Source organism: Electrophorus electricus, chromosome 5 (assembly GCF_041902795.1).
Source record: "Electrophorus electricus isolate QZ-2024a chromosome 5, ASM4190279v1, whole genome shotgun sequence".
NCBI classification, from domain to species: Eukaryota; Metazoa; Chordata; class Actinopteri; order Gymnotiformes; family Gymnotidae; genus Electrophorus; species Electrophorus electricus.
Window position 1 is genome coordinate 5,015,319 of NC_137501.1, and position 23,101 is coordinate 5,038,419.

The following is a 23,101-nucleotide window of genomic DNA, read 5'->3' on the forward strand; positions in this document are numbered from 1 at the left end:
TGTATGAGTAATACTTTGTAATTTTACTTTTGTAGTAATACTAATGGATAATAAGCTCTCAGAAAGCAATAAGCAATCAGCTTGCAATCTGTGTAAAGTAATTCCTCACCCACAGCCCTGCAGTCAGCTCAATCCCTGACAGCAAGCTGCTGTTCTATCACTGCTAATGGAGGCCCCAGAACAGGCTGTGAAGAGCTTGCTGGAGTTTTTACGAGGTGGCAGGTGCACTTGTGTGTTTGTCGCGTGGATCTTTACATGTTCTCCAAGCTGTTTTTAGAAGCTCCTGTGACCTGTGACGCACACGAGACACATTACTACCCACCCACCCAAGCCCGAACAGTACCCAAGAATAGCCCGTCAGCCAGTGGCTAGGTGTTGAGTCTACCTATGATCTCTCTAAATATAGACTGATAAAGCCGTCTCCCCCCCCTTAGAGAGAGCTGGTAAATGATTAACAAAACGTCAAAATGTAACCTAACTGAGAAGTAGGTGTTTAAGGTCCTTCAGTGTTGTTAAGTAGTAACAAAATGTGTTCAGATGTTTAGTGATTTTTATTTTTCTAAGACAAATTTGTGCACTGTGAAAAGAAGCATCATTCTTTCCATAGTGAATAACAAAATGATTGAATGGCATTAATACTGATGCTGAACTAAGAAAATTGACAATTGATTTGAACAATTATTCTTTTCAGTTTTCTGTAGATCACGTTGAGTCAATATCTAAATTCATTTGCACATTTGTGTAACTCACACTGGCTGTATCCATAGAAACTTTCAAAAGGTCAAAAAGCTACTGGAGACCAATTACTGTCGAAATACTGAGGCGCTAAATACACAGATTTCTTATTATGTGCCTTACCTCAAATCAGCAAACAAGTGACATCCTACTTAAAACAACAACTTGCACTGTACACGCCAACTAGCATGTCGATAAAATGCACTTACAAGAAAAAGAAATGCAAAGAAAAACCTAGTGTCATTCATTTTAACAGCTCAGTAGCTATGAATATGTATTTACATTTTTTGTGAATAAGTACAGACTAACATAGTTTACATGCTAAATGTATTTTGGGCCATTATAAATGTCTAGGTGGAAAACCAAACTTCTCACAGCAGAACACAACAAACTTCATAAAAAGCATTTTTCATTAGTAGAAACATAGCATAGATAAATGCTAAAAACTGTAAATGCAGTCTATAACAAATTATATCATACAAAATCTAAATCTATCAGGACAATCAAGCAACAACATTCATATTTGTAAGTTCTTAAATTCAGCCTCTAGTTGATTGGCCTGTATTGTATTCTCATTTTCTGGCCTGTGCTGTCTCTGTTGCATTCCCCACACTATTTAAGTGAGCATCACTTCCTAGAATTTGAAATTTATGGCTGTTGTCAATAAACATAAGAATCTGGTTTGAACAAAGGTATATATACATAAAATCAAGTTCCTGGTTCCTCAGCTGATCAAACCCAAACCTGTTTCACTTCAAAATTTCTCTGTGCTTCCAAATCAAATCTAACACTTACAAAAGCAACTTAGATACTCGAAGTCTAGTGGTATTCCTGGAAGCCTTTAAAAAGATCTCATGCTTCTTCCATGTGACAGGCTCTAATTTAAACATGTGGCTCAAAGCAACCTTTGGTTTCCTAAACTGAGCATAAGGCAATTGAACTGAGGGTAACTACGTAAACGTTACCACACCACATCTAGTCACTCTCGTGAATGCACCCACACCCTTTTTTAACTACAGCCAATTAGGTCAGTTTTGTCCCTGCAGAGGGGATGCGGAGCAGAGGGAAGTGAATGGGAGAATGTGGGGAGAAAGGGAAAGGTCTCTGTGCTGGAAACTCAGTGCAGTTGCTCACATTCACTGTGATTCTGCCTCAGGGCCACCTCTAAGCCCAGTGGTGGCCCCGAGCATCTCGTCCAGCTGTCTCTCACTCAGGGCTGTCCAAACCGTGCTTCATTTAATTACTCTCCTGACTGCCATCCAGCATGTCTGCAAAGATGGGCTCCAAACTAGGCGTGTTTAATTACCCATCCAGAGTACTTTACTGTCCCTGAATGCATGCCGCTGCACCTGGGAAGAATATCCCATCACAATTGGGTTTACTTTGTAATTCTGCGGACACGCTGCAATTTTAAAGCTCCAAAATAGCTTGGTATTAATATATGATATGATGCTCTTAAATAAAACAAAATTGATTGGCAGCTATAAGCTCATGGGAACATGTCGCCTGCAGGAAGATAGATCAGGTTTGTGGAAAAGGGACTGAGGCAACGAAACAGCATGCAAAGTCACTAAAAAGGACTTCTTCTTAATAAATGTTGTGTTCAGTGAAACTTGCGGAGAATGTGAACACAGTAGTGTTTCATAGTATTAAACAGTACCAGTCTAGCACAGAATAGCATGTTATATTTTATTAATTTAACTGTTGCTGATTTTTCTGCTATCCAGTGGCTGCAGACACCAAGTATGTTAATCTCATCAGGCAGAGGTAGCCAATGGCCACTGGCATCATGACCTATAAAGAATATCACAGCAGCTATATTTCTGTGCCTCCATATTAATTTAATGTATCAATCCTGCAGCAGGAGGTGTGTAGGTGTCATGTGACTGATGACCCACGAGGCTAATCGGCTTTGAGGCCGGTGAGTGTCCTTGACCCACTTACCTGAGCCTGCTACTGTTGGCCCAAAAAGAGGTGGCATCAGAGGGAGAAATCCGGGGAGCAGAGGAGCAGGGACTCTGTGATCAAGATGATGCAGCACAAAGTAGCAGGAAAACAATGCAATGACTGATTTGAAAATGTAAACAGTGATCTTATCTTAAAGAGCAAAGCAGGACTGTGCTGAAGGATAATGGATTTTCTAGTAGCCAGGCGACTGACCTCTCAGTGTGATTTTAAGGCAAATGTAAATTCTGGTTCAGATGGGTGAGTGAGACATGACCTTTCACTAAAATTAGTGATCCTATGCATAAGTGAGTCTGTGTTCCAAACAGAACTGAAGAGTTCTGGTTACATTTGATGGGTCTACTATTTAAACTTCTAGGAAAAATCAGATATGCATCATATATATGATAATAATCAGACTTGACTTGACTTGACTTCCTATCAGATTAAACCATACTCATGTCAGTTAATCCTTATTGGAATGCCAATCTCTGTGTATGCTTTTTGTTAAAGCAGTCCATCTGAGCCTGACTCTCAGAGCACTGTTCCTCTGGTCAATGCGTCATGTCTTTCTTTTCCTCTAAATTCTCTCATGTGGGCTGAGCCACTTAATGCCTGCCCCCCACTGCAGTCACGTCTCCCTTCCATCTTTTTTTCATGTCCTGCTCTTGCGCTGTATTGATCTATCTCCCTATATGACCTCCTTGTGTCCCCATTCCCTACAGCCCTCTGCTCGACCTCATTTTCTCCAAGTGTTTTGCTTCATCATTCTGTGCTTTTTCACTGCAAAAAAAAAGAGAAGAAAAACTGGCTCTTGGCCGGCAAAATCATTGCCATTCTGGCTCCAAACATTTTTTGGTCTGGAATTAAGGATACAAGAGGTTGAAAGGCAGTGCCTCACTCTCAGTTTCAGAAATTCACTATTTCAGTGTAAGTTTCATCTTAATAACTGTATACATTCACAACATAATAATAAAGGCGCTTATCGTCTTGCTTTGATAATCTATGACAATCGGTGTCTATGACAATTCTTCTGCACCATGTGGAACCACTGAAGGAGTTCATTCTCGGTCATCAAATTTGCTCCAAACCAAGGATGTGATGCATGTTGTTTTTTAGGCCATCTGTCAATTTCTGTATCTGGGCTGGGGAACGCCCACATCAGATACATCGTTCAGCTTTCAAATGAGTAGAAATGCATGTCCATTTTTCCAGGGTTCACTCATTCCTGGGAAACCGGACCGGCTCCAACTCGAGAACCTGCACTTTCTTTATAGAAAGGCAGTATTTGTGTTCTGTTGGAACCTGCCTACATCGCTCACGTTGTCGTACCCTCTCCACAAGAGCTACATCGCATTACTGCAGCTCACAACTAGTGCTCAGACATGAAGCTGTCTGGCACTGATTACACACCATAAGGTGATGGAATGAAATCCAGCACAACTCAAACACATTAAAAACAAGACAGCGCTTGGAGACACTTGTGCTCATTTCAAAAGCACAAAGTTCACAGTTCAGAAACCACAGATGGAGACCTATAACATCTACGCTCTCAGGCTGTTTATTTTCTAGGCTGATTATTTCCAGCTGGGCAGGGCAGGACTTGCTTCTGACCTTTGCTTTTCTTGGGGCGCTTCTGCATTCTCAGTTTCTTTTCGTAGTCTTTGATAAACTGGATGCTGAGGTGCTTGATATCCTCCCGCGGGTGTGGGGGGTCCTCGTCTTCCGAGGCAAAGAAGGGAGAAGAAAAATATAGAATGAGTAAGACAGAAAAAGAGAGATGATTTAGGAAATTCTCAAACAGGTCAATCACATAACCTCAGCAACAGACAGTCCAGGTTACGGCAAGCATTCAAAGTAGAAGAAAAAGAGGTAAGAAATCCTCAGTGAGACACACGGGCACACACACACACTCAAGGTAACAAATACAGACCATCACCTTATACAGCAACTCTTGATGGATGGTGGTAAATGCTAGTTTTAAGACTTAAGCGACCCAGTTGTCTGGCTCAGTGGGCTAGAAGATCGTGGCACTGTCGTGCACAGGTCTGCTGACAATCTTGTAGTTTCTGGGTTCCTTCATGGTGCTCTGCACTAGGAAGCACCACATCTGCTGAGAGAACAGCTTGGTGAGCCTAAGCGATTGTGGGCTTCAAGAGCACAATGCTATAACTCAGCCAAGAGTATACCATCAGCCGAGAGGACCTGACCTTCTCCTGAGTCCGGCAGCTCATCTTCACTGGCTTTGGCCTTATGCTCTTCAGGTAGGGCAGATAGGCACAGATCTCCATCAGCTTTTCCATGGCAGTCAGTCTGCCCTTCTGGAGAGACTCCTATGGGTAGGACAGGGCAAGAGGCAAGAAGTGCCAAGGCGGATGTGGACCTGTTCCTTGATTGAAATGTAAAGCCCTGAAGGAGATTAGACTGAACCCTAAAATTATCCTATCCACCATGATCCCTACCATCATGCAGATCTGTGAGAGCCGTAGGCCTAAGGCCTGGTGAAATATTACCAATTTATCAGTCAACAGTATAAACACAATTATGAACTCAATGGCTGGCTGGCTTTTTTCATCTGTTGCTGTATCATGGCTGAGAAGAGTATCTGAATGCCCTTTTGTAAACCCAAGTAAACAGTAAATAAAAATTAGACAAGTCAGTTTTTTTTAGTGTACTACATTTTGGTGGATTCATAGCCTTACTCTCAAACAGCTCCTTTTATAGTTGAGGTTGTCGATGCCCTCCTCTATGATCTGCAGCAGTTCCTTAGACTCGGCCAGCCTGTGCTCTCATCGGTTGATTTGCTCCTGCTCTCGGCACACAGCTCCTTCAAGCCCCACCTTTATTTGCTCGTACCTTTAAACCATCAAGTGCTCAGTCACCCAACAATGTCCCTCACTTATCACTGCTAACCCCTGAAGGTGTCCTCTTAAATCCAACATAAAAGCAGCAGTCTACATGGCACAAATATGATACAATTGATAGCACCACTTAAAACTAGCTTACAATTCTGTCTGGAGTCATATCTCCTTATATCATCCTAGACAGCTCCTTAACTTTGTTAAAAGACAAAGGAGAGAGAATGCAGTGGGGTCCATGTGTTTTATCAGATTAAGGCATTAAAATGGAGTGCTGCTGTATTGAATGTGTCGCCAGGGGAGTCGTTAATTGTATGAAATTCTGGAGGTGGAAGGGGCAGAAGTAGCAAGGCATGCATCTCAATATGGATCAACTATGATGTTGATCAGGGCTTGGCCATGAGGAGAGTTCCAGTACACTGCGTCTTGCTGCTACAGCCCCGCCCACTCACCCCGCCTGCAGGTATCAGTGCAGCGTGGGCTCTCGGCCTCTCTCTGAACAGTATACCACTACAACCACTGCTAATGTTCGCCCAGGGAGGGGCTGCTTGGTGCCTGCATCCACTTGTGTGCCGAATGAGTTGGAGAGGGAGCTGCTGATGGGAACTGATTATGGGAACGGATGATGTCAATCCCAGAAACAGGCTGGAGATCACCAGGATGGCTCAGTGCAACTCAATCACTGTCTGCATGAGTGATGGCAGATTGATATGTGTCTGCAAATGGAGGCAGTGGGTAATAGCTCTCCGTTCACATAAGGAAGAAAAAAAGCAGCGTGCAGTATTGCTCCCCGTGCTCTTATCTACACTCTGCTGGGCTTCACTATATTGGATGAGTTGCTGCAAGACTAAGCTCCTTCACACAGTATATTATGTCATATGGTATATATATGACTGTATGACTGTACTATCCCTTGACTGACCTTGGTGCACTCTCCAGCAGGCAACAAAATGCTGAGATCATTACTAACATTAGAGGGAGTGTTCATTTTATCAGCTTTATCTGTTATGACATGTTAGGTCAGATCAGGTCAGGTACCCATCACACCTGACTCATGTTTTCCAGTAAATGTCAGAATGACATTTTAGTGCTGTGTGTGTGTAAATTTCTGTATAGCTTTTTGTATAAGCTCCATGTATACTGCATGTCATATAGTTCTGTCTATAGCTTTGTGTATGGATTTGTGTGTAGCTCTATTCAGGGCTCACCTCTCCAATCCTCTGCTGTAGCCATTGAACTTGATCCGGGTGTGCTGGAGCTCCACTACCGCTAAATCTTGTTGGTTTTGCTCCACCAGCTTCTTAGCCTTGGCCATTTTAGAGAGCACCAGATTTATCGCAGCTTTCTGGAACACCAGACGTTTCTCCATCTTCTACAACAGCAAGCACAGGCAGGACAACAGGACAGGTATTACTGTTTGGGCTCTGCTGGCCATTACATTAGAATAAGCAGACAAAATTAAATATATTTAAAGCCCCTCACACAGAAAACTGTCAAACATGTACAATATGGATCTTATACTTTATGGTATAGGATTTAAAGAAGCAAGATTTACTTTTGTTTTGTGCAAGAATACATTTAGAACGAGTGTATAGGAAGAAGTTACCTTTATATCAGTACAGCTCAGACTGACTTTTAAGCAATTAATGCCCTTAATTAATCAGGTTGGACATACTTTGGGAAATGCCAAGCAAGGCCATGGGATCCTGACTCACTAGGGAACACACAGTAAGTCACATTGAATGACATCCTTTCAGCGAATGTTTTTCTCCCACTTCAAACTTTTATGTAATCAGTGCACTTACAATGACATTTACAGCTATCTTTCAAATCATTTATGTCCTAGAAAAGAGCACTGGGTCTGTGGCCATATTTCTATACTATCAGCCGAGAGGACCTGACCTCCTCCAGATTCCCTCGGCTCATCTTCACTGGCTTTGGCCTTATGCTCTTCAGGCAGAGCAGATAGGCACAGATCTCCATCAGCTTTTCCATGGCAGTCAGTCTGCCTTTCTGGAGAGACCCCTATGGGTAGGACAGGGCAAGAGACAAGAAGTGCCTCTGCATCTCTCAGTTCCTTGGCTTGCTTCTCCATCTCCGCCCGCTGCTCCATCTGCCACAGCTCGAACTGCAGGAACAGGAAGAGCAGGGAAGGGGCGGAGTCATCAGAAGTGACAAAGGTCAAATGCAGGGTTGCACCAGCATGGCTGATAGCTGCTCAGAACAGTCCAGCCATGTGCGAGGCCCACCTTGGTGTCGCCCAAAGCAGTGCGGGCAGACTTTGACACCACAGCCACTTTGCTGAGTTCCGCATGACCCCTGAGCATGGTTTTCTGCAGCTTATCCAAACTATTGGACATCTCTCTCACCTCCTGCCACAGATATGCATAGCACATAGCTTCATAAGACTAGTTCAGTGGCAAATTTTGAAAAGGTATAAAAGGTCAGAGTTTGAAGAAAATTGATTTTCTTTATGTGTGCATGCACCCACTGACCTGTTGCAGATATTCTCGCACTCTGAGGTAAGTGTTGTTAATTTTCTTTGCTTCTGTGACCTTCACGTTGACATTTCCCAGGATGTTCTCCAGCTGGCATTCACACAAACAAATACACACAGAGGGTCACTAATGTAATCCATGTTATTCAACGATACCAACATTTTTGTGATTGAGAATCAAGCGCAGACTGCTAACATTGTCATTATTAAGGGTACTAAACTACAAAAGGCCATAATCATTTCGCCTCTGTCCATGGTTCTGAACGATTAGTTCTTTTTATACGTGGAAGTTGCTTACCTGCACACACTTCTCACTCTCCTTGCTGGGCCCTGTGTCCATCTCCAGCCTTCTCACATTCTGCTGCAGTTCCAACAGTCGAGCCTCTTTTTTCCGTTTTATAAACTTTAGCTCGTTGTGCTGCGCTTTTAGTAGACATAGCCTCCTATGCTGTTCGTCCACCGCACTCTACATTAATGTGCACATGTATATCTATTATTCTAGGATCTAGTCCATATCTCCTTTCAAAGAAAAGGCTAATTTGCCTCAGTAGTTGCTCGGGGTGTAGATAATGTTCTCACTGAAGCACTCATCACGAGCGGCCTTTCCTTAGCCGTCCAGCATGACCCTATTCGCTGCATCGTATTCGGCTTGGATCTGAACTCCATTCTGATATATATATATATACACATACACACACACACTTTTCCATATGCATATTTAGTTTCACAGTGAGAGACCAACTGACAACTGACTCATTCCACAGAAGATCCTGGTGTAAAAAACTTGGCTTGTTATTTTCAAAATCGTCCCGCACTGAACCAAACTGACCTCGTCTGCTCAGAAATAAAACTGGATGTGTTTACCTAGTTTTTGTACACGAACTCGTTGCTGCCGGAGAGGCAGCAAACGAGGTGGAACCGCCAGCAAACTCATCGTCGCAGAACTGAGCCGTTGAGTTTTTCCAAGCTGTCCTTTCTACTACTGGTCGTCCGTCATGATGGTTAACGTCACGAGGCAAAAAACAGAACTCTTCAGACAGGTTCTTTGGAACGAAGACACGGAAGCATTCGCCTTCGAATCAGTTTAGTTTCAACAACACATTCTATTTCTGTGATGGAAGCCGTTGTTAGTTCCATGATAAATTTAGGACCATGTGGCTAAACAAACATATTGACAGTACAGGAAACAGTTAAATATGCCCAGATTAAGTAAGATGGTTAAATATCAGCCCCACCACGCGACCCGGTAGATAACGTCGCTAAGATGACCAGGCTATATTTTGCACAATGTCTGTTAATAATGAAACTACAATATTTTTACTGTCAACTACAAATAACGATCCTTTGTTGAAATCCAGTACTGTTTATCTCTTCAGCATGGTCATGGATATAAACACAACAAAAGGGAACGTCTAAAAATGTTATATGATAATTGTTTTGAAAGGTTTGCATTAGAAAAAAAGAAATTTGTATCCTGACCACAGTCTTCTGTGGTTGAACAGATTATGTTTGTACTCAAAGAAATGATACAGTAATGCTGTAAGTGTTGTGTTGCATTTGTTTGTGTGTGTGTATATACATGCAGCTGTTGATCCTTAGTTCAATATTGCTTTTTGGCAGGAATGCAGTTTCAGCAAAGACCAGAGCACTGCACACTGAAGGGTTCTACAGCTGCAGTTCCTTATTAAGTCCTTCATGAGTTGTGTGCAACAAAGCAAGAAACACCCAAGCTTACAAACCCCTGACTGTACATTCATTAATAGTTATGTATCCCATCTGATGCAGGAAACATTAAAATTCAAAATACATCAAATTTCTCAACTTCGCTGTCATTATGTAAGACACTACAGTCTGATTCGTCTCATCACAGAGAACATCTGCAAAAAAACATGAACAACACTATGTTCTGAACAACACTATGAAGCATCTCCGGTCAATAAGTAATGTGACTCGTCTGGTTGGATTTCCGGTGTCGTCTTTGTCTTCTTGAAATCCTGATTTCCTCATCCTGTGTAAAACATTAATTCACCTTGAGATTTTAAGCATAACCAGAGCTATTATAAAACACATGGTCTTCACTTAGGTCCTCTTACTGTATCAACTGTGTCTGCTGTCTCTTCCTCGTCCGTGTGCAGCTCCTCCTCTTCCTCAGTATGCTCATGCTCACTGCTGGCATTGGACAGGTCGAAATCAGACAGAACCACATCATCCTCATAGTCTGTCTGGTACTCCGATTCCTCTGTGGAGGGCACAGGTAACAGATGTGTGTGAGAACAAGGTTGTCTCTGAATGTAAGGGAGAGCCAAATTCATTCCTCACCTTCCACAACGGCCTGCTTCACTGGCTCTATGCGGGACACTATCTCGGCCAGGTCTGTGAAGGAGGCATTTGGACAGGTCACCACCTGCATAAAAGACCATTCATTCAAAGGTCATTTCAGAGAGAAAATCTGTGTAAGTTTCACCTTGTTTCATGATTTAGTTGGTGGTAGGCTCTAGCCTATTTGTACAATGTAAACATAACGTAGTTCTGGTTAGGTTATCAGCTGTTCTATGTGCCAAATGTTGCAGGGCGTAGTGGAGTCAGCTGGATCCATGCCAAGCTGTGAAGGAGAGCCTGCAGTGCCTCACGTTCGTGCTCCTGCTCTTGTGGAACTCCTCTTGGTGTCGGTCCTTCAGCATCTTCTCCACCACACCACTACGGCACCACACGTCGAACACCGTCTTCCCATGCTGGTAGCCCACATCCTTTGAAAGTGGGGGAGTGGAAATGTCGAGGGATCAACCATAAATTTGGGGCGGGGGAGCAGGAGTCCAGGGGGCGGGGCAACAACTCACGGCAATCTCGTCGAACTTGCCGAAGTCTAGAGTCCCGAATCGGTCGATGGCGGGCCGGATGTACTCGCAGTATTCACTCTCCTTGACTGACTCAAGCTGGCGCACACAGCACACGTAAGCCAGCCGTGTCTGGATCTCTGCCATATTCAGCACCTGTGGAAAGGGGGGATCTTACATCACTCTGCTTACAAATCACTGTCCACCCAGACTCATACTTCATGTTACCATTCATCACCCAAACACCTGCAGGACAGAAACTCTTGGAATTAAGGAGGAAAGGCAATGGGGCACAGCTCACTCCTAAAGAGCTGATTCAAATCATCAAACAGCCATCAGGCTGCCACTGCGTCTCTGCTCACAGCCTGACTTGCAAAGATGAACACTACAGACCATCACAGACTTGCAAAGATAAACACTGCAGACCATCGTCAAGGCTCACCGACCAAGAGCTTTTTTTATCAGTGCGCCTGACTAATGGAGGCCTGTTACACTCTGCATTATTAATTGCACGGGCCACTTCCAGAGAGCTAACCTTCACTCGCTCTGCCATGGGGTTCAGTCGTTTCCACAACAACCACCACCCGGACAGCGAGTCACCATAGTTGGTGAGGCTGGTCTCATCCTGGTTGCCCACGTCAATAGCGATCACCACCTTGGCGCCCATGGAGCGAGCTACGTCAGCTGGAGAAAGGAAGGGCACATGAGAAGATAAGTGTACCTGTGCCGAAACCAGCCTCTATGCACACCAAAAGCATTTTAAACACATACCAACCCCACCTACCCCTGTGGCAAGTTCAGTGGTGGAAGTTTAATACTGTCATTTAAACTGTGTTTCATATGCACACATTTTATGAAACGCATGATGGACATTTTAATATGTTTACAACCTTACCAGGCAGATTATTGATATATCCACCATCCATGAGTAAATGTCCATCTTTAGGGTCACAGAGAGGAGGCAAATAACCTGAGAGAGACATGCTGGCACGCACATACCTCCACAGAGAACCTGAATGGCAGACGCAGAAAGAAATGAGCTCAAAGCTGAAAAGAGACACAGAGAAATGGTAGAGTCCAATGAGTCAATGCAATTACCATCTGTGTGCACTCTCATGGAAGATGCAGTGATGTCTGTAGTTATGTTAAAGTATGGAATCAAGAGGTCCTATAATAAAAAGGAAAACAGGTCAAATATGACATGGAGACAGAATTAGGCTGAAAATCATGAATAAGGTTTCTGTCCCTCTAGAAAAGGGAATTATGGGATGGAATCACATGGAATTCTACAATGCTGTATCTGCAGAGCTCTTTCAAGGTACACATCCCAAGGTTTAACATAAGCACTCTAGAGGTAAGGGATTTATTATTGCTATGGTAACCCTTCACTATACTGACAAATTAGTTATGCCTAATAATTTATTTATATAATTGCACTCATTTTTAAATTATGCTTTATATATGCTATAGTCATGTCTAGTGCCATGTATTCCTTATTGAAATCTTTTTCTTGAATATATGATGCCTAGAAGGCAATTCATGAATAAATAAACAAACAAAATTAATAAATGTATAAATATTTTTGACAGGACAGTACAGAAACAGCCATAAACTGAGCTGAGACAAAGCAATCAGGCAATAGCTCTGTCCTCTTCAGGAAACGCTTCAGGGTGAAAGCCTAAGCTTCCCCTTGAGTGCAGCCGGCCGAGAAACGTCACAGGCAGAGCTTCACACTACATTCTCACCTCGATCTGTTTGTCTTTAAACATGCTGCTGATGCTGGAGTTAAAAGAGGCCCCAGTGAACATGGATGTGACCGGGTATGTTAGATCCAGGATCCTCTTAAACACTGATCCAAACTCCTACAGCACGAGAAACCAATTGTTCATCCCTAACTTCAGAGAGATAATGTTTATAGCAGTGTTCTGAGAAGTTCAGCATCTCACCGTGGCCCATTCCCGCGCCCTGACTCTTAAACGACTGTGGTTCCTCTCCTCAGCGAACAGCGCCCCCATTAGGGAGCCAATGGAAGTGCCGCCCACCAGATCGACAGGGATGCCAGCCTCACACAGAGCCCGAATGATGCCTACCTGAGAACAGCCTCTGTTGGGGTGGAGGAGCTCAGTCAACTGTCAGGTGACATAGTCCACTGAAGTCATGTCAGTGCCATGTTCTTATGCCCACATAAGATACTCTGTGTCTAAAGGTTGTTCTTTCACTTTGAAAAGTCTAACTTCAATTTTGTCAAACCAGCTCCTATTTAGCTTGAATCTATTTGTAGGTAACATAGACAGTTAGCTAACTTTCTTCATCAGGTGCTCACTGATACACCATAAATCTTTCCCTACTTCACATAGCTTGCTCTGACAAGCCCTTAAAGCTGACCTGCATTCAAATTACATTGCTCAACTTAACCAGTGGTTTTCACCTCTTTTAATAAGATACTGCTCTTAGAAAAGGTTGACAAGCCACAGTGATATATAGTCCACCTCAAACAACTTAATGATATCATTTTAATGCACAGTAGCTTTATCTTGTATGTAGCAATATTCATAATTCCACTGCCTAATGATCTTCAGAGAATCCAGTGACATTTGAGAAAACATGTAGGATTTGAAACATTTTTTTCTAATTTATTTTCACAGGATGTGATAGAGGGTATTTCTGAAAAGAGCATAATTGTTTCCAAAGAAAAAGTTAGACCCAGAGTTCCTAATATGGGCATGACACCTACTGGATGGATTCAGTGGTCTATTAGCATTATGCTGCAGGATAATAAAATGCTTCTTCAAAGTTGGATTTGTTCAGTCAGGCTTTTTTATTTTTAACTTGAACATGTGCAACAATGCCTCTTTATTATCAAAGTATTGTAAGAATATGAAAACAAATTTGTCAGTGTGATGACGAATGAGAGATCAATGGATGGAAAATTACAACACATTAAAACATTTTTTTAAAAAAAATGCAATTTCATGCCAGGATCTTTTTACCCACCTTTAACAAGCTCCACAGTCTGATAAGGAAGAGGCACAGACAGAGAGCAGACAAACAGAAACACTATCAGCAAAGAACGCACACACACACACACACACACAGGATGCAAACCCCACAACTACCATGAAGAGTTTCTAACTGTTGCTGAATGCAGGTTATCACAAAGCCTGAGTGAAATCATACTACAAATGGAAAAAGAAAATAGGAAAGCTTTGTGAAGAACTACAGTTAGAGTAATTAATGGAAAAATACAGGGAAACCATTAGTGAAATAAACATGCCATTAATGAATATGCTTTTTATTTATTAGTGCTTTAAATTCCATAGATGAATGCTGACAACAGGTGTTGTATGCAGAACGGCTGATGGGCGCCGGGGAGATGCATCAACAGAGAGGGTGGAGGGAGGGTGGAAGCGTACCTGGCGCCCCCTCCGCCCAGCACTAGGGCGATGGCGTTTCCCGTCAGAACACGGGCCAAGCGGGAAAAATCGGAATGGCGATCCGGAAGTTTCTCGAACACACGCTGGTACATCTCACGCTGAGAGGTGCAACACAGAAAAAGACAGAGACAAGATAAACTCGCCGACCTGCCGCTTCACCAGATGTCTGCGCTTATCGACAAAAACGCGCCGCTCACGCTTTTATCGCAGATATTAACTACAGATTAGCAGGACGGCTGCCCATACTATATGTTTAGGTTGGTGTAAGCATCTGTCTTGAACTGAAAGTGAGGAGGGTAGACACTTAGAACGTCGGGCAATTACCAGATTGGGCAGTGGGCCGTTGCATGTTAGCATAAGCAGGTGGCCTTAGCATATTGGCATGCTCACCAGCTTGGGCAGGCTGCGTCGGCTGAAGACCCGGCGTGGGCACGACAGGTGTAGGTGCCTGGATATCCAGCTCCGCATGTTGAGCCACTCGGCTGTTCCGCGTGGCGGAGGCCCGTCCTCATGGTGCAGGAGCACCAGCTGCTTCTGAGCCCGCACTGCGCTGCCCTCCAGCATCCGCTCCAGCTGGGCGAGATGGGGGGGGGTTGGAGGTTTGCAGGTGCAGGGCCAGACCACTAAATACATACACAATCTCAATCGCCACTTCATTAGGCACTCTCTTAGAGGCACATCTTATAGGTGTATAGGAGGTGTTCTTGGCGACAGATGGGCTGCAGTCGCCAAACAACGCAAACAAATAAATGCTCCTGAAAAAGTGGTTGGTGAATGTATGCATGTGGTTAAAATGACTACTACAGCCAGTCATTTCCTGCCACTAATCTCCAATCTGACAGTTGCTTATTATATTAAATGTCATTATGATGTTTTTTAAGACATCACACCAATAAAGTTTAAGTGAGTAAAATTAGAAAGAGAAAGAATGAGACAGATAGATTTTGACTTTCAAAGCGAACCATGCAAGGCCAAGATTTGATAATATATATAAAACACACTTGTCTTTGCTTTGTGGATTACTGATAATCACCCTTCTCTCAGCTCCATTACTTTCCTTAGTAATTCAATATTACGCACCACTAATAATCCTGTCTAACTTCTAACAAATTTTTATCTTGGTCACCTTTCTTGTAGAGAGATTACAAGAAAAATAAAATCAACAACCTGAAGAAAAATCACAGTAAGGAGGGCATGAATGCCATACGAGTCCCTTTGGTAATCAGCTTCTATTGCTCTCTGGGGCTCAAGCTGTAAAGAACTTCATTCAGTCATGTCCAGTTCAGTGTCAGCTGAGTGTATTGAGATGTGGTGCATCTACCTCTCCCACAGTGGGCTCCATCTCCCCAAGCCCCAGGATGAGAATGCAATCGGCCTGCCGAATGCAGCGCTGGGTCCAGGGGGTCAGTGTGCCATCCGACTGGTACAGGACGATCCGGTGGATGTCCTCCTGCTGGCCCAGCCAACTGGACAGGCGATACTCGTGCACACTGGGATGATACAGGATCAGGCGATTGACGTTAATCATACAACACATAAAACATCGAGTCAAACCCATGCTGAATCGCACCGAGTGAAAAATCAAGCTCACAGCTCACCTGTCCAGAGCTGCAGTGCCCAGGCGCTGTTTGATGATGTCACTAGTCAGGAGCAAAGTGGGACCTGACACGGGGTCGTTGTCATGAAGGCAGGGAAAGTGAATACACTTAGCACCATCATCAATCCTTAACCATGGCCATTAATCTTATATAAAGTGTCCTTACCGATAGCACTGAGGGCATGCTGGAGCTCCAGGGTAAATGCAGTCATGGGCACCTCATCCGACACAGGCAGGATGGTGACGGTGGACAGGTTGGAGGCAGGGTTACCTGCATCCCAGTTACTGCCAGAGGTGTGCAGGCCCAGGCTATGAGCTATGGGACCAGCAAGGAGTGGAAGCATTACTAACACACACACACACACACACACACACGTATGGATTTTTCTCTCCTGCATTTTACATACCTGAAAGAGGTCTACCAACTTGCTGCATGTTTCCAAGGATCTTCTGACCGAGGAGGTGAATCAGTCTTGTCACAACCTATCAATGCATCGAGTTCTTCTATGGTTTAGGATGCCTTACATTCACTCAATCCTGACCCGGCCATTAATACAGTGACTGGAGTTATCTAACCTGGGGGTATTTTCTTTTGATGGAGTTCAGGGCCCCTTTGGGCAGCTTGGCCAGCTCAGAGTCTCTGACTGCATGCACGGTGGTGGCCCTGTTCATCTGCGTTAGGGCTTCCACCTGGAGAAAGGCAGCAGGCAAGGTTGAACACCAGGCCACGTAGCCTGTTGTTGGTATGGTAAGGGGACGGCGCTCACCACTCCGATGAGATCACCCCTCCCGTACTCGCCAGCCAGCTCCTTCTTCCCATCATCCCTCAGGATGACGGAACGCAGACGCCCACTCAACACAATGAAGGTGCTGTCTGACTTCTCACCCTGCCTGAGAGACAGACAGACAGAGAAAGAGTGAGCAGATTAAAAGATGTCTATATAATCTCACTGGACACTTCACTTGGTACACCTGTCTTACAGGTGCACTCTACAGGTATACAGATGGAGACTTGGTAGACCACCACAAGCCATAAATGAGAACAGATGAGCTGCAGTCTGTGAATGTACATCTACAAGATGTTTCTAATAAGCATCCAAACAGATGGACACATGTAACAACCCAAAGAGTAAATAATAATTACTGTGAAAAACTCTTAGGCCAGCCAAGAAATTATAAGCCATTTATTCATGTAGTACTTAATAGCATATGAAAGCTAAAAATGCTAGTACAGCAAGAAGTTTATTTTAAAGTTATTAATACCCTGTGAGAACAACACAGGTTTGGTTCCCTGACTTCTCCTCAATGTATGACTTGCAAAAAACATTCAGGATGATAATGACATCAAACAACGAAAACTAAAAACCCACAGAAAACTAAGTCCTTCAGACAAAACACTTGGGATTGGCCAGAGTGGAACTCCCTCAACAAAAGAAAAGGTTTGGAAGCATATACCATGGGAAGATATTAGCATACTTTTCTTTTTTCAAGTGGCCTTAGACTTGTCCCATGCATACATAGTAGTGTTATACACAGGAAGAACATAAAGGAAGAACATAAATGTCTTAGTGATTTGAGCATAACCGATACTGATGTTTGAAGACACGCTGAAATGGATGACTAAGTGTAAGACTGCCAGGAAAGAGATTAGGAGAGAAAAAATGAGAGTGAGAGATTAAGAGAGAAAAAGAAAAAGAAAAAGTGAGCGAGAGAGAGAGAGAGAGAGAGAGAGAGAGAGAGAGAGAACTGCCAGACAGACATTACCTGTAAACGGCCTTTCCAGCCTCCACTGCCATCCAGTCAAGAGCGAAGTCAATCTGTCTGACGAAGGAGGAGACTCTGCGCACCACTGTGTGAGCCACATACAGCACCACCCGTGGCTCCACCCGCATGATCCTGCAAAAGAAGGTGGGTGTGTAAGTGACATCGAATAGTTAACACACACACACACACATACACACACACACACACACACACACTTACTTGGGCAAATACTTAATACATATACACTCAAATAAACCAAGAAATGTTTCACAGCAAAATTGACTGGGCGAGTGGATTCAAAGTGCAGTTCCGCAAACGACATGCGGTCTCTGAGAGGAAGCCAAACATGACCTGCTCTTATTTTCCTAGGAACAATGCAGCCTAATCAAGGAACAGCTTCTGGCAGGGTTGCCCTACAGGCTTTAGCCATTCAGAAGCTTCCAGATGGTAAAGGACTCAGTACACACAATGCTACCCACACAAAATCCTCTGTCAGCACCAGACCCTGAGACCACCACCACCACCACAAAAAAAAAATTAAAATCCCAAATCAATATCTCACACAAACAACTGATGACATTTCTGTCAATTAGCTGGGCACTCAGTAAGGCAACTGCTGAGATTTCATTTAAGACGAGCTGACTGCTGGTGGGAGAGCCAGGTGTTTGGATGTAGATCGTTGCCATGGAGAAATCCTTAAATACCTTCAGGGGTCTTTCATGCACACATCCAACAGAGTGACAAAGTGTCAAATCAACACCAAGCTCTACCAAATACAGAGAGCCAAAGAAAAGCTAGTTCCAGCCCTATCCTGCCAAAAAAACATGTTAACATACAGTATGTTCCCTAATGCAAGAAGCAGTGTTCATGAAATATGTGTTTGTGCACATGTGCTCGCGTGCATGTGTGGTCACGTACTCATAGAAGTGCGTTTTGGAGATGGACAGGAAGCTGCAGTCACGGTGGGCACGCACGCTGAAGATAAGTGGCTCTCCGGTGAGCACAGCTAGGTGGCCCACCAGCTCCCCAGGGTGAGTCACGAACAGACACGTGTCCTCATCTCGGTCGATCATCCGCTGGTGCACGTGCAGTGCGCCTGAGATCACGAACTGCATGCTCACATCCTGCCAAGACAGCGACGTTAAGGTGCAAAAGAGGCTGGTGTAATCGGCAGGGGGGAGGCTATATGTTTGGCAGAAGATCTCAAAGGAGGTCATGCTTTTTCCTGGGATATGTACACTGCTTTCTATTACTGTGAGCAACGCAGGCAAGATAGACTGCAAATAAATGTTCAGGTTTTCATGCTTGCATAGAGCACCTAGACAGCATTTTTCAAATAGTGCAGTGAAGGTTTTTGAGGGTGAGTGATCCACTGCTCTGAATAGCTTTACAGACCTGGTCTCCTTGATTTGCTACAACACACCCAGCTCGGACCTGCCTCAGGGTTACTCTCCCTTCCAGAAGACTGGGGTCCTGCAAGACAAAAACAAAGAAAGGAATCAATATAAAGCATAAACTTTATCTGGACACTAAAACTCACATAATTGTAATTTGTTTGTTGTTGTTGCGCGTTTGTTTGTTTGTTTTCTTATTCCATCCATAACAAAGCCTTGCCTGAAGCTGAATGATTTTGAGCAGGTCTTTCTTAGCAGCCTGAAAGATCGCGTTGACTTTGCTGTGGTGAACATGGCCGCAGTGCCCCCCAGTGTCCGAAAAGTGGTACACCGCAGAGGGAGCTGGCTGCATGGTCACAGACTTCTTCAAAATAGACTTCAACATAGTGGATAATAAAAGGAAAAAATAAACACTTTAAACAAATTGTTGTTGTTGTTTATTATTATTATTATTATTATTATTATAATCAGTGCACCTGGTGAAAACTGCCCAGGCTATAAAAAATGCGACAGTACCTTATAAGCACCTGAGCATGAGGGAACCTGATTAAGGTCACCTGTCCCTGACCCTGAGGGAGCCAAACATCAGGAACCATATTACAACTATTCTATACACTATGTACAAACAATACATGATAATGTGGTGAAGCTGATACAGTGTGTGGTCTGTCTCACTGCCTGACAGTGAGCTGTCCATCACAAAGCGGGACTTCCTGACGGAGGCCGAGGGGCTCTGTGTCGGCCTGAGCACACCATCGTCTGGAGTCGTACCTGCAAGGTTAAATCAACACGGACAACGATACTCCCCAACATCACTTCCAACAGAGCCTGTGGCCTTCAGAGAACATAAGCGGCACAGGCAGACCTGCATCGGCGTGAGTCTCCGCACTTCCGTGAGCAGCTGCTTCCTCATCCGTGTGGGAGTGCCTGCGATGGGGGCGGACGAGACTGCCCTCCCCCAGCACACCGGCCACAGTATCCAGAACGACAGCCTGACTCTCCTGAGACACACAGCAGACAGGTATTCCCTTCAAATATTAAAGGTCATGCTGGCCTTTTAAAGCTGTTCATTTTGGGCAATAATATGTCACTTTGAAAAGAGTTCTATATGTTCTGACCGGGTTGAAGAGCTCAGTGGTCAGTCCCAGGTAGTTGTGCAGAGCAAGGAAGGTGACACGCTGCAGTCGCACCATGATGATCTGGACAGGCAAGAAGGGAGCATGAGTTTTCCCAGGATCACGCAGTTTAATCATCAACGCTGTTCCTACCTTTAATTCAAGCTGCGTTTAGTCTTGCGATGGTGACGAGGTAATACACATGGCCTTCGCTGTGAGTGCGTATGACCTTGCGGGAGGGAAGGTACCTGAACAACGCGCACCAGAGTCTCTGGGTACTTCTCAAACACAGACTGGAAGGCTGCAGCGGGGAGACGGAGCACGGTGGATGGAGCTGCAGCCTTGGCCGACACGGTCTTATAGGGAGCCGGGTATCCCTACGCAAGATGAAAGCAGGCTGAGAGATGTGAAAATGAGGTCAGGTGTACATATGGCAGGTGAGAAGATGCTTGTACTGCAGTGCCAGAACACTGCCTTGCACAGTAAGAAAGTTATGATGAATATTACGGTGATAATGTCCAGGATGCTGAGCAGACTGTGAACACTATCTCCAGGCAACACATGCTTAACCACAAGTTCTGTGCCATCCTGAAAAGAGGATAGATAAAGATTTTTTTAATTGTTCCTAGCAACAAACATCTGCTGAGTTAGGCAAGCATGTGCTATCAATACCAAAGAATGATCACTAGACGGAGCAGTGAATTTCAGATGGCCTGGATCTTACACTCTCATGAATGCAGAGTTCCAGGGAGCCATCCTGCACCACAAAGATGCTGTCGTCAATGTCCCCGGGCCGAAAGAGGCCCTCCCCCTGCTGCAGTTCCACAAATACCATGTGGCGACACAGTTCCAGGAACAGAGGCTTCTCAAAGTGACCGAGAACCCTGGTAAGAGGAAATGGGAGCAGGACTCACAACATTCTGTATGGTGTTGCCATTTAGAGGCCAACCATCCTTTCAGCCAAAACGTAAGGGGGAAGAAATGAAGCAACCCACCGGACATTCTTCAGCATGTACAGGACCTCCGAAGGCAGGTGAGAGTTCTGCACATCAAACTCAGTCAAGTCCGCCTCCAAGACGGAAGGAGGTGGCTCTTTTGGCTGGAGGGTGGGCGGTTCCCGACGAATGCGCAGGATCCTTATTGGATAAAGCAGGTAAAGCAAAAGTAATGGAGCCAGTTTGGTTGAGGTGAAGAATCGCTGTGCTTGTGTGCACTGCATGCCACAAGAGAGAATGGCTTACATACTTGCGTGCTATCGAGAGAACTTTGGGTCTCTTTCGGGTTCGCTTTTGAGATACTGGACCTGAATTTGCTGGTGAAGATAAGGTCTGCACCTGAATTTTTAAAACATATATGCAGCTCAGCTACATGTCAGAAGGAAAGTGTTTAATGCATTTATTGTTCATCACAAAGACTTCTGGAGACTTCCTTTAACAGGAAGTTATACCTTTCTCATTATTTTCCTGCCATAAAACATCACTTTATCCCTTTTCCTGAAACGATATTTAGGGACTCCAGCCTGTTGTTGCTCTAAAGAAAACAGAGCCACAAAATAAAGGGGTTCCAACAGATGGCAGATATGACAATTACACCAAATTTGATAAACAAGATCTAAGATTTTGCCAACAGTTATCATTGTGGCTTACTTACTTGCTCTGTATCTTCTGTACACAAAGAATATAATAACACTAATGAATGAGACTGCAACTGCTATTCCAATCAGCACACCCTTCCACTGAAAGAGGAAGCACAAAAGGCATTGGCACTACTGAAAAAAACAGACGGTATGTCTGTATAAAAAAAACAAAAACAAAATACAAGCAGGTGAATCCAAAACAAACATGCATGTATACCATAGTGGTGTGCAATTGGTCCTCCACAAAGTGCTGCACCCAAGCCCTGATATCACTTCCATAAGGCAGCACTGCCTACCAAACACAACAATCACTGTTAAATCTGAGGCTCAGGGGTGCTTAATCAGGCCCACCCACAGAAAGCCAAATGCACTTGTATAAATGCTCATATTGACATGGTCTTCATAAGCAAGATTAAAACCATATACTGATAATTCTTACTGGGTATATACTGCACCTATCCTCTTCTGTGTCATACATTTCCTGCATAGAAAAAAAAAGTTTCAATTCAGAAATAATTAGATTAACAAGCTTTTTTACATCATTCTAATTAATAAAACTGTGTTCCCATCAGTCCATATTGCAGCAGAGCAGAAACTAGGTAGAATAAGCCAAAATATGTATGGAATAAGTCAACTCATTTGACGATGTAGGCTTACAGTAGCACAGACAAATCAACACATACACTCTCATGTTTCTTTTTGTAACTAGAGAAAAGCAATGCCCATTCTGCATATAACTGAAATCCAAAATAAGCGACTGCCAGGATCATTAAACCGGACGTGCTGCAGGGCGAGTGGATTCCACAACACCAACATTTTGCAGGACACAGTCCAGTGTAACGGGACCCAATCCCCATCCAATGCAACCCCATGTTTGCTCTCTAACAAGGGGAAACCGAAGACTGAATCAAGGTGAACAAAGAACTACACTACAGTTGGTCTATTAGAGACGTGCTAAGTGGAAAGTTTGTTTTTGTTTTCTTTTTTTAAATATGAGAAAATGTCTCAAAGTTCAAATTTCCTAAACAGCTGTGATCTCGGTGTTGTTTACAAAGCACGTCGGTCAGCAAGCACTTGTAATCAGATACACTCGCGTCCTATAAATCAACAGCTGCAACAAGATATAATATTGTACAAATAACGCCCACTCTTTGATCCGCCACTGTGCAAGACTACACTGAAATCTGATAATGAATTGTATATTACTTACTAAATTGTTTGCTAAACCTCCCTTTGTTAACGACAAACTTGGTTCAATCAAAACACGATGTCAGGCAGACTCGGAGACTGGTG

At 43.9% G+C, this 23,101-nt stretch overlaps 2 protein-coding genes across 2 annotated transcripts; both read right to left on the reverse strand.

Moving 5' to 3' along the window:
- Positions 1–506: 506 nt before the first annotated feature.
- Positions 507–8,909, reverse strand: LOC145658024 (uncharacterized). The gene is made up of 8 exons (XM_081715158.1): positions 8,333–8,909; positions 8,033–8,125; positions 7,787–7,909; positions 7,440–7,665; positions 6,746–6,909; positions 4,890–5,012; positions 4,619–4,789; positions 507–4,401 (listed from the first exon to the last, which is right to left on the reverse strand). Exons 1-5 carry the CDS (start codon positions 8,372–8,374, stop codon positions 6,854–6,856), a joined length of 540 nt encoding a protein of 179 aa, XP_081571284.1. The 5' UTR covers positions 8,375–8,909; the 3' UTR covers positions 507–4,401; positions 4,619–4,789; positions 4,890–5,012; positions 6,746–6,853.
- A 199-nt stretch (positions 8,910–9,108) lies between these two features.
- On the reverse strand, positions 9,109–23,100 carry pnpla7b (patatin-like phospholipase domain containing 7b). Its single transcript, XM_027010636.3, has 36 exons — positions 23,019–23,100; positions 22,248–22,289; positions 22,026–22,100; positions 21,823–21,907; positions 21,620–21,702; positions 21,418–21,506; positions 21,168–21,308; positions 20,897–21,056; positions 20,680–20,760; positions 20,421–20,549; positions 20,176–20,256; positions 19,923–20,058; positions 19,733–19,828; positions 19,574–19,626; positions 19,278–19,433; positions 19,059–19,136; positions 18,582–18,787; positions 17,664–17,795; positions 16,667–16,790; positions 16,476–16,589; positions 16,307–16,382; positions 16,066–16,215; positions 15,901–15,964; positions 15,624–15,792; positions 14,693–14,875; positions 14,282–14,400; positions 12,815–12,971; positions 12,614–12,730; positions 11,967–12,036; positions 11,764–11,880; positions 11,404–11,552; positions 10,872–11,024; positions 10,665–10,781; positions 10,354–10,438; positions 10,128–10,273; positions 9,109–10,042 (listed from the first exon to the last, which is right to left on the reverse strand). Exons 2-36 carry the CDS (start codon positions 22,284–22,286, stop codon positions 9,968–9,970), a joined length of 4,005 nt encoding a protein of 1,334 aa, XP_026866437.2. The 5' UTR covers positions 22,287–22,289; positions 23,019–23,100; the 3' UTR covers positions 9,109–9,967.
- Position 23,101: the final 1 nt, after the last annotated feature.

What these genes read in the sequence shown, in the direction of transcription:
- LOC145658024 (XM_081715158.1), bottom strand. Translation starts at nt 8,374, where the DNA reads ATGGACACAGGGCCCAGCAAGGAGAGTGAGAAGTGTGTGCAG. An exon ending in AGAGTGAGAAGTGTGTGCAG is followed by an intron (nt 8,126 to 8,332) that starts GTAAGCAACTTC and finishes TGTGAATGCCAG; the next exon opens with CTGGAGAACATCCTGGGAAA. An exon ending in TGCGAGAATATCTGCAACAG is followed by an intron (nt 7,910 to 8,032) that starts GTCAGTGGGTGC and finishes TATCTGTGGCAG; the next exon opens with GAGGTGAGAGAGATGTCCAA.
- pnpla7b (XM_027010636.3), bottom strand. Translation starts at nt 22,286, where the DNA reads ATGTATGACACAGAAGAGGATAGGTGCAGTATATACCCA. An exon ending in CATGCTCAGGTGCTTATAAG is followed by an intron (nt 19,434 to 19,573) that starts GTACTGTCGCAT and finishes ACTATGTTGAAG; the next exon opens with TCTATTTTGAAGAAGTCTGT. An exon ending in ATATATCAATAATCTGCCTG is followed by an intron (nt 11,553 to 11,763) that starts GTAAGGTTGTAA and finishes TCCTTTCTCCAG; the next exon opens with CTGACGTAGCTCGCTCCATG.